General features: G+C 36.8%; 2 protein-coding genes across 2 annotated transcripts in view; one reads left to right on the top strand and one right to left on the bottom strand.

Moving 5' to 3' along the window:
• The window catches only part of LOC106877223 (U1 small nuclear ribonucleoprotein C), a 17464-nt gene extending 11393 nt beyond the window's left edge, over nucleotides 1-6071 (bottom strand). The window contains exons 1-3 of the mRNA XM_014926081.2: nucleotides 5967-6071; nucleotides 5087-5129; nucleotides 2281-2389 (exon numbers count right to left, since the gene is read on the bottom strand). Of these exons, the coding sequence (XP_014781567.1) occupies nucleotides 2281-2389; nucleotides 5087-5129; nucleotides 5967-5974 (160 nt within the window). The 5' untranslated portion in view covers nucleotides 5975-6071. The remainder of the gene's footprint in view (nucleotides 1-2280; nucleotides 2390-5086; nucleotides 5130-5966) is intronic.
• A 199-nt stretch (nucleotides 6072-6270) lies between these two features.
• Nucleotides 6271-11454, top strand: part of LOC106877220 (nuclear pore complex protein Nup160) — a 52883-nt gene continuing 47699 nt past the window's right edge. The window contains exons 1-2 of the mRNA XM_052968012.1: nucleotides 6271-6428; nucleotides 10390-10501. Coding sequence (XP_052823972.1) covers nucleotides 6332-6428; nucleotides 10390-10501 — 209 coding nt within the window. The 5' untranslated portion in view covers nucleotides 6271-6331. The remainder of the gene's footprint in view (nucleotides 6429-10389; nucleotides 10502-11454) is intronic.

Below are 11454 nucleotides of genomic sequence, written 5' to 3'. Positions count from 1 at the left end.
TGAGGGAACCCGTGGAAGAGGTAGGCCCAGGAAGACCTGGGCTGAGGTGGTGAGGCAAGACCTTCGAACATTGGGCCTCACCGAGGCGATGACTACTGACCGAGACCTTTGGAAATGTGCTGTGCGTGAGAAGACCCGGCAAGCCAAGTGAGATCGTTGCCAGTGCCCCTGGTTTGGCTCTTGTGCGGGTGGCACATAAGATGCACCATTTTGAGCATAGCCGTTGCCAGTACCGCCTGACTGGCCTTGTAGGGTTTTCGAGCGAGATCGTTGCCAGTGCCCCTGGACTGGCTCTTGTGTGGGTGGCACATAAAAGACACCATTTCGAGCGTGGCCGTTTTCGTGCGGGTGACACGTAAAAGCACCCACTACACTCTCTGAGTGGTTGGCGTTAGGAAGGGCATCCAGCTGTAGAAACTCTGCCAAATTAGATTGGAGCCTGGTGTAGCCATCCGGTTGCACCAGTCCTCAGTCAAATCGTCCAACCCATGCTAGCATGGAAAGCGGACGTTAAACGATGATGATGATGATGATGATATATATTAGAGCAGTTTCAGGCAGGGTGCTATCAACAGAGTTAAATACAAATCCAAAAACTAATCTCTCTTTCTTTCGATTTAGTGACATAAATTCATAGCATAGGCACGAGGCTTCAGTGTTCTTGTTGTTTTGATAACTATGATAATGACATAAAACTTTGATTGTGTGACAGCTAAAAGAAGTACTTATGTAAGTAGAAGCTCAAGTGGAAATGACCAAATAGCGTCATATTGTTTAACCCTTTCGTTACTGTATTTATTTTGAGATGCTCCATGTTTCTTTCAATTACTTTAAATATAACAAAGAATTTAGTAAAATAACTTTGTTATCATTCAGCTGGTGTTAGGAAAATAAATTATGACTAAGGTTTGGTGGAAGATTTTAATTCAGAACTTTGTACTCAGAGCCAGAGCCAGTTTCAGCCGGGTTGGTAACGAAAGGGTTAAGGAATATGTGTATATGACAGTAGTGAATGGTGGAGGGGTAATTGATGGTATCTCTCCACCAGTTGGGAGGGGTGGTGGGGCAGATGCTGATTGGTAGTAGAGGAGGGTGAAAAACAGCAGAGTCGAAAGATAAGACATATGAGGGGAGGGGGCAGGTTGCAAGAGTGTCAGTGAGGGGAAAGACAGTGAGAAGTGTATGGTGATACAGGTAATATAAGGTGTGGCTGTATGGTTAGAAGTGTGCTTCTCAAACATGTGGTCCCAAGCTCAAGGGTCAGCTATTATAGCCCTAGGTTGACCAAAGCCTTGTTAGTGGATTTGGTAGATGGAAACTGGAGGAAGGCGGCGAGCTGGCAAAAACGTCAGCACGCCGGGCGAAATGCTAAAGCGGTATTTCGTCTGCCATTATGTTCTGAGTTCAAATTCCGCCGAGGTCGACTTTGCTTCCATCCTTTCGGGGCTAATAAATAAAGTACCAGTTATGCACTGGGGTTGATGTAATTGACTTAACCACTTTGTCTATCCTTGTTTGTCCCCTCTATGTTTAGCCCCTTGTGGGCAATAAAGAAAGAGGAAACTGGAGGAAGCTAGCCATATGTGTGTGTGTGTGTGTGTGTGTGTGTGTGTGTGTGTGTGTACATATATTTAGCCATATGTGGAAGTAGGAGACCCAGGAAGACATGGGATGAAGTATTGAAAAATGACCTTAGGATGCTGAACCTTTCAGGCAAGATAACAAGGGACAAAGATGCCTGATGCCTCGCTGCAGTCCACAGCAGAAGTGTTAAGACCCGTCCTTCTGATGGTGTCAAGCACTTATGGTAGTGCCACATGAAAGTACCCAGCACACACTGTAAAGTGGTTGGCATTAGGAAGGACATCCAGCTGTAGAAAACCATGCCGAATCAGACTGGAGTCTAGTGCAGCCTCACCAGGTTGCCAGCCCTGGTCAAACCATCCAACCCATGGACAAAGGATGTTAAATGATGATGTGTGTGTGTGTGCGTTACATCTCCTTGCCTTGACATCACATGATAGCTGTAAACAAATGCCACAATAATACAAGCGTTGTCGTCTGTTTCTAGTCTTCCTTGGAAAACATGTCTGGCCATGGAGAAATATTACTTTTATCGGAAAAAGTTGGTGGGTTCTGGCTGTAGAAAATCGATAATAAACACAAATTCATACAAGCATGGCAAAGGGTATATTAAAATGTTAATGAACATAAGTGTGTATTTGTATATAACATATATACATAAAGTGTATGCATGCATAAAATGCATTCAATACTTACTGGTATCATCGACCAACTTTTGGACTTGTTCCTCAAGCCATTTCTGATAGTAAAGTCGGACATTTTCTTTATGTTTTCTTCCGTTGCAATGGGTTTTCCTCACAGAGGGCTGCAAAACATAATTTAGAAAATGTGAGTGGGTGCTGAAAAGTTCCTGGTTTTGGGAAAAAGAAAATACAGGAGGATCAGTTAATTATGATTTTATTCAACATATTACCCTCTCAGATTCATAAATTTATTGCAGTGGTTCTTCAGTTTTTCTGAGCCCTGTAAAAGAACTCGGAAGGTTGGGTCTTCAACCAGGTTTTTTGCGACACCCTTAAAGCCAGGAACTTTTCAGCACTCCCTCATACCAAAGTCTTTTTCTTTTTATTCTTTACTTGTTTCCCGTAACGAATAGGTGAAGGGATAGAGGCCAAACTAATAAGAACCACCTCTTCTTAGAGGTAGAAATGGGTTTGTATAGGCCCAATAGCCCTACCTAGAAAGAAAGCAAAGTTATAGATGCATCAATGACTATTCAGAACCAACAAAATCTGGGGAAGAAAGCCTCTCCTCAGGGAAACATGATGCAGTGCAACAAAACCACAAAAAAAAAAAGGATCCAACTGGAGAGATGCAGAAAAGACAACCCAGAGTCAATAACAATGTAGAAAAGTCATTGATGGCCAATGGTCTATGGGAAGAAAAGGGCTTAAATAAGGGTAAGTACATAGAGATTAAGAAGACCTGGTTGTTAACTTATAAAGAGCTCTCCTCCCACTACCATTAGTGGGTATTGATAAGTTTCCCCATAAACCCTTTTGATATCAAACAGCCCAGGACTGACTAGAGTTTATGTTAAAGACTTTAAGTTTTAAAGTGAGATAAACTAAAACTTACAATCAAAATTTCTTGTTGTATTATGATCGAAACATCAACTTAATGATGGAATCATTTTACTATATTCCTCCTTATTTTCAAAATTTATTGGAAGAAAAACTGTGCATGTTAGCAGAAATTTGATAAAATAGTTAAGGCATAACATTGACAAGAGAGAGAATTTGTTTCCACAATTAGCATTCATATTATGGATAGAAATCAATATCAACTAATCAGTATTATGTATCAATTACCTAAATGACTCTGAGCAAACTGTAAGACGCTAAACAAATGTTCAACTCAGAATGCAATGCTTCTTATAGCAGAAATAGCTGTAAATTAATAAAGTGATTAAATAACTCCTGTTCTTTTGTCATCCATTAATTGATATTATGTTCTGTACTCACCTGACACTTTAAAGCACAAATATATTTAGCTTTAATAATTTATTATCAATGTCTCTACACCTCAGCAAAATCTTAATAAATATTACATATTGGAAATTTCTAAGCCCCAATAGAAGACAATGACCCCATCACTACACTGATGTCAATAGGTAAAAAAAACACATGAACAGGAGGCCCTACAAAGCTAATGTGGGCTGCAGATTCTTAGCACAGCATGGTGAAGCAAATCTCAGTTGCTTGAAGAAAATATATTTTGACATTTTCCACTTACTCAAAAAGAAGGAATGTATCCACAGAATCTAGCTTCAATTCTCCATGAAAACAACTTCATTTCAAATTCTGGGAAAAGCATGAATGTTAAAATTATATTTTCTCTCCTTTAAATAGCTCAGACTTCATAACTAATGTCAAAAACATATTTCAGAGCATTGGAAATGGTGCAATTCATCCCTTGATTGACCATATCTTACACCATTTTCTCTTTAAGATGCTATGCAAGTTAATTTCAGTAAGAAGCCAGAACAGTTTGCCTCCAGATACTGTGTTTTCTGACATACAAGTCATCATAGTGTGTAGAGTAAACACTCAAACATTGTCACAATCATTCCATATCCTGCTGCATTTCACATGGGAGTATTTGGTTCTCCAAAGTCATCTTAACATATAAATCAATCTGCCTCTTTTGGCTGTAACTTTTTGTCTGAAAAATTCAACTTCGATGCTGGAAAATACAGTAATCCTTTCTTTACAGTAGGGTTGGACAAGTTCAAAAAGTAGGAAACCATCTTAACTTTATTAATCAAGACTATTTGTTCAATCCCATTATTTTTTAAATCCACCCCCAGAAACACTGGACTAGATCTGTGGCTCTCAAACTAACAAACACCAGGCCTTCTAAAACGTATTAGTGAAAGTTTCTTGTTCCCTGCTTCTCTATTAGTAAGAAGGCATAACATTTTGCATCCCTAAAATTCTTCCTTCTTTCACAATGGTAGTGGAGAAGTTTAAAATTATTTTATTAACTCTTTGATAGTTTCAAGATAAAATATTCCTGTTTAAAGTGATCTAAATTAAAACCTCCAATAAAAAAATTTGTGCTGATTTATGTTTTAAATAGCAACTAAATAATGACTAAGTTATTTTACTAAATTCCTCATTGTTTTAAAAATTTATTGAAATAAATGCAAAATATTTCAACAAATATAGTGACAAAAGGGGGTCAAATAGTCCACTCTTTATCAATCTCCTTGTTCCTAATAATATGAGAAGCACTGGGATATGTCAACAAGGTTCCCTTGCGACCCACCCTTGGTTATTCTTTTTTCCTTTTCCTCTCTCTTACTACTCCGAAATATCGGTACCGTCAATAAACATACTCTCTCTCTCTCTCTCTGACGAAGGTTTTTACCCAAAACGTTTAAACTGTTTCTCTTCTTAACGATAAGCAAATTTATTCCAATTTAAAATTGCCCGTCTCCATTGGGGGTCAAAGTGGCTCTTAAATTACAGTAAAGAACACAAAATGTTTATATACTTACCGAATCGTGTGTTAAGTAGGTATCACAATAGTCACAATAATACCTAAAGAAAAATGGAAAATATATAAACTTGTATGTTAGCAATACGTACTAATTAGTAAATGATAATTTTCTACTTTCTTTTATTTTAGATAAATTATCAAAACGAACGATCTCAAAATTAAGTCAAAATTACCTCAAAAGCGATCTTCCATAGAATCATTGTTTTAGCTTTAAATCAAACCTGGTCGATCAGAGCGTTGATCTAACATCAAGACATTCTAAACATAAGCAACGCAACTTTTTAGGGGTACATATAATGTATATAATGGTCGGGTGTGATTTGTAGATTTTGTTTTATATTTATAACAGTTCAAAAGTTTGCGTTGAGAGTACTCTAGGAACAGATTTGTTTATAAAATAAAATTATGTCTAATATATGTTAGATATTTTAATTTATATTAAGAAGGCCGCACCAATAACTAAAGAGGAAACATTTTTAAAAAGTAAATCGAAAGCAAATATAATAGCGATGGCTATTTCTAAGATAATAAATTCGTGTGATACAAGATAATATGGTTAATATCTAGATCCATAAGTTTAAAATTAAAATTTATCTTTTTTCCGGTGCAGAATCCAAGCACTGGTTTCCTCGAATCCTTGTTATATTGACTTGCTATTTTGTAAAAAGAGATTAAGTGTTACGAAGGACAGTCTGAAATACAACAAACGGCATGTTATCTTAACAACACACCACACTTTAGTTCCTTATATATGAAGTTAATTTGGTTAAAATTTGCTTTATAAAAAACTGTTATAAGGTGTACGATATACAAAAGGATGCATCTAAAGTTACATTAATTATAAAACATCACAATATTTAAATAAATTTGTAACTTACTTCGGCATTTTGTTTCAAGACAAAATTCTCAATGATAGTCTCCAGGATGACTTTTTCAGTGGAGCCGGTAGAACCGGAAATGGAACTCTTTTGTAAAGAAAGTAATAAGAAAATTTAAAAATACACCAACTATTTCTCTTGTTTTATAATAATTTTGTGGGGTTCTTTATATAAGTAAATATTAAATGAAATTTATAAATTAATTTATTAAATAAAATGCTCGTTCGTAATGGTTTCATGTAGTTATATCGTGAAAATGATGTAGAAATTAGACGATGTCTGTGTGGGTAGCTTCACCGGAAGTTGTGTGAGCACGTGAAGTGGGAAGCAAGCGAGCAAAAGGCGGTTGTCTTTAAGAGTGGAGAATGGCGCACTTCTTGGCTTGTCGGAACTTACTGTTTAGGGAGGTTGCCAAGACACAGACAGCTGCACCAGTTTGGAAAGAAATAACAGTCAACACAGGTATTAAATTGTTATATACTAATTCATAATTGCTCCCCTGGAAGAATAAATTACTTTTATTATTATTTGATGATTGATGGCAGTTGTTTCGTGTCCGAAGATCATGAAGGGTGAGCGGTAAAGCCCTTATGTGATTCTGTAAACTATCTCTGAACGACAAGTTCTGGCACATTTGGGGCAGATATCTATGTTTGGGACAGAAGGGGGCTGTGACGATGACTCGTTCCTCTTTTGGCGTTTCTTATCCGCCACAGTTGCTTTGGCTTTCTATACTATTAAACATTTATGTGTGCATGTGTTGATATATACACATATATTTATAAAAATTTAGATTTAGATTCAAAATTGAATATGGTACTTATGTTTAAGCACCAGAATATAGTATGGTATTATCCAAAAACCATTCTAAAAGCAAGGTGATCAAAATAAGCAACACGGATTTTGTATAAATATACATATATATATATATATGTTACAAGTACTCGCTCTGTTTGTGTGTAAGTGTCTGCATTTCGAGTTAGAATATCAACCGTCATATGGTTATTAAATATGAAATTGAAACTAGATGCAGTTTCCACACGAGTGTTTATTTTCCGGACTAGAATGGTCATTTATAATAACCCGTATAAATGCGAAATCTAATAACCTAAATAAGTTAATAAAAAGAAGCCCCAGGAATGTTGGTCAATCAACCGCGGTCTAGTCCAGTTACATGCTGGATTGTTAAATATTTCAAAGTGTGTTTTCCATTTACTTCTTTTTTTTTTATACATCCAATTCTTCCAGCTAAACACCGTGTTGTCTTTTATTCTCTCGCTTCTGTAGTTTTTACGGAGTTTAAATAAATGTGTTAAGTTTTTATCTTTAAACCTAAGCAATCGAAAGACACATGTGTTTCACTTAATACCCCAATTTAATTTTTAAAACGGTAATTATCTTTTAAGTTTACGAATGTATAATCATGTAGTTATTAAAATATGTATTTCTCAACGATTCTCATTGAACTTAGCTTTCTACGTCCGTCATCGAGTTAACATGAAGTTTATTTGGTTTTTTCGTCTTTTGTGCATTAGTTTCGAACGAAGTTGAATTATATTTAAGAATATCTTTTGTTGTCGTCTTGGGATATGATCTCTTATTTTCATCATCGATTGTTTTGGAATGATAACTTTATGTTGCTTTAAGATCTTTTTATTGACTCTCTGTTAACGAACCGATCGTTCATTCATTCATTCAGGTGTCTGTCCAAACTAAGATGTTTTCTGTTGCTTTTAAAACGTGGCGAAAGTAAAAAATACGTACACCCGGTGTTTAGAGTTAGGGTTATCTTCACCTTTTGAACTTCTCGAAGTAAACGTCAGGCCTCGTGGGGTTCATGCGTGTTTTATGACAGTCAAGGTGTGATTTCTTGTTGAAAAGTTCGATCAATTTTAATTAAACGGGACTTTTTGAATTCTTTTGGTCGTATATGCAATAGCATGTTAAATCCCGAAGATTAAAAAGTACATACAAAAGTAATGTATATCTTTTACTTTTCTTTATACAATATTATTTATATGTAATTCTTCACATACCTTTTTAAAATTTTTCTTTGTATATATATATATATATATATATATACATACATATGTATATTTTTGCTTTTACACATATATATATATACTCTTTTGACTGTGGCCATGCTGGAGCACCGCCTTTAGTCGAGCAAATCGACCCCAGGACTTATTCTTTGGAAGCCCAGTACTTATTCCATCGGTTTACTTTGCCGAACCGCTAAGTTATGGGGACGTAAACACACCAGCATCGGTTGTCAAGCGATGTTGGGGGGACAAACACGTACATATACATATATATATGACGGGCCTCTTTCAGTTTCCGTCTACCAAATCCACTCTCAAGGCCTTGGTCGGCCCGAGGCTGTAGTAGAAGACACTTGCCCAAGGTGCCACGCAGTGGGACTGAACCCTGGACCATGTGGTTGGTAAGCAAGCTACTTACCACACAGCCACTCCTACGCCTATATTTATTGCATATCTTTTACTTTTTTATATTTATATATAAGCTGAAAAGGAAAGTGCAGTCTGCTATAAGGAAAATTAAACAGGAATGGTAGAGTAAAGGGGGCACAAGAAGCAGCTGATAGAAATGATACCAAGGGTTTGTACTCTTATGTTAAGGAGGTATATGACCCAAAATCTTCCTCAATAGCTCCATTGAGAACAGCAAATGGATGTTTTCTTCTGGCTGGCACTGCTTCTATTCATAAGTGCTAGGTAGAACAGTTTTCTGCACTTTTGAATAGATCATCATCCGTTGACATGAGGACGATAGAAAAAAATTGAACACCTTCCAGTTATAGAAGAGATGGCATTTGAACCAACTCTAAATGACATTTATTTAGCTGTGAATAAGCTGAATAACAATAAGTCTCCAGGGTCTGATGGAATCTGTGCAGAAGTCTTGAAATATGGGGGTGACAAAATGTTTGAACTCTTAAATATATTAATTTGTCACTTTTGGAGAACCGAGAAAGTGCCTCAAGACTGGGTTGATGCCATTTTAGTCTCCTTGTATAAATCGGGGCCAAAGGATCTGTGTGGTAATTTTTGTGGGGTTTCGCTTTTGTCTGTGGTTGGAAAGGTACTTGCCCGCATTTTGTTAGAATATTTAAATGCCTTTATAGTTCCAAATATAGTGTCTGAGTCTCAGTGTGGTTTTCGTTCCTCCAGGGGCACAGCTGATTGTATCTTTACTGTCAGACAATTACAAGAAAAGTGCATTGAACAGAATCTTGCTCTATACCATTGCTTTGTTGATTTGAGCAAAGCATTCAATACTGTTAATCGAAATGCTCTGGCTAATTCTGGGGAAAATAGGATGCCCAGAAAAAATTGTAAACCTGATCAGGGCTTTGCATCAAGATATGAAAGCTAGAGTTAATTTTGGTGGTAGGCTCTCTGAATCTTTTGCTGTGGAAAATGGAGTAAAGCAAGGAGACCTTGATGCACCCACCCTCTTTGCAATATACTTTGCTGTTGTGTTCACATGCTTTTCAAAACTCTGAAGAGGGTATTTACAAAATATGTTAAACAACAGGGAATGTTTTTAATCTGATCAGACTGAAATTCAAAATGAAGCTTTTTACTTCACTCATTAGGGAACTTTTGTACGCTGACGATTGCGATGTTGTCGGTCATTCTGGAACAGGTCCGCAATCTCTTGTATTTGCATTTGACTCGACTTGTGATGATTTTGGCTTGATCATCAACTCGGAACAAACAGTTGTAATGCATCAACCTGTGTGTGGTGCTGTTTGTAACACAAGTAAGATTCAAAAGAGATCTAAGGAAGAATGTAACGATCGAGAAGGTGAATGACAATGACCTTTTTGTGTGCACAGTCTGTGACAGACCGTGTCTGTCTTTGGCTGGCCTCAAATCTCATCTGCAAACGCATAGAAAACGAACCTCCACCAACTATTCTGACTATATGTCTGTGCACGCCTTTGAATGTAGTGTATGCCAGAAGGTTTGCAAATCCAACGGAGGCCTCAAAAGACATTTTAAAATCCACAAAGAGCAAACTGTCCAACTCATGCCAGCATGGAAAGCAGTCATTAAACGATGATGATGATGATACCAACCCGGCTGGAACCGCCTCTGGCTCTGTAGTACAAATGTCTTATTTTCATAAGTCTTGAATTAAAATCTTCCACCAAACCTTAAGTCACAATTTATGTTCCTAACACTAGCTTAATGATAACTAAGTTATTTCACTTAATTCTTTGTTATATTTAAAATTAATTGAAAGAAACATGGAGCATCTCAACAGAAATATGGTCACAAAAGGGTTAATCCAGAAAATGTATAAACTTACTAACTGATAGTTATAAATGTACAATATTCCAACTTATTTTCATGTAAATGTTGTTATTCACATTTCAAACCAAACGTTTTACTAGGTGGATCTGATAGTACTTTACAAGACATCAAAGTTTCAAACACATCTGGCGGATATGCATACCAAGACAGCACACAGCCAAATTCGGCAGCAAGCAACAGATTTATATACTGGTAAGTGTTCATTTCTTTGACATTCTAAAATTTTTTCTACTTTGATCAAGTTTTTTTTTTTGTTGTTTTTTGTTTACTGTGCTACTTCTTAACCAGTATGATGTCCACTGTTCCTAAATTATATATTAGCCCTTTAATTGTAAAATTAAATTTCATGATTATTCCAATAATGGTGTTAAATATCTACCAAAAACTAGAATTGTCAATACACTTGACACCCCGTCCACACTGTGAAATGGTTGGCATTTGGAACAGCTTCCAGCTGTAAAAGCCATGCCAAAACAGACACAGAAGCATGGCACAGGCTCCCATCTGCCCAGCTCCTGTCAAACCATCCAACCCATGCCAGCATGGAAGGAGGACGTTAAATAATCATGATGATATCTCAACGAAAAATTATTTCAAACATGACATTCCTCAACAAATGATAGATTGGTATATAAAACTACTATCTGCAGTTAAGGGTAATGAAATTTTGTGTGGATAATTTGATTTCTGCTGTAAGAAAGTTAACCTTATTTTTTCTTACTAATTTTCTCTCTTGGTAAAATTCAGTGTTACAGTCACCTGTCAAAGTGAAGTTTAAATGGGCAGAAAGCTCATGGTTTACTATGATTTACAGTTGTGTATAAAAGCATAGAAGGGAGATGTGTGTGTGTTGTGTTGGTACTCTGTCGCTTACGACGTCAAGGGTTCCAGTTGATCCGATCAACGGAACAGCCTGCTCGTGAAATTAACGTGCAAGTGGCTGAGCACTCCACAGACATGTGTACCCCTAATGTAGTTCTCGGGGATATTCAGCGTGACACAGTGTGACAAGGCTGACTCTTTGAATTATAGGCACAAAAGAAACAGGAAGTAAGAGTGAGAGAAAGTTGTGGTGAAAGAGTACAGCAGGGTTCGCCACCATCCCCTGCCGGAGCCTTGTGGAGCTTTAGGTATTTTCGTTTAAT

Source organism: Octopus bimaculoides, chromosome 5 (genome assembly GCF_001194135.2).
Source record: "Octopus bimaculoides isolate UCB-OBI-ISO-001 chromosome 5, ASM119413v2, whole genome shotgun sequence".
NCBI lineage: Eukaryota > Metazoa > Mollusca > Cephalopoda > Octopoda > Octopodidae > Octopus > Octopus bimaculoides.
Note: the sequence above shows the minus strand (reverse complement) of the source record. Positions and strands in the feature narration are given on the sequence as shown.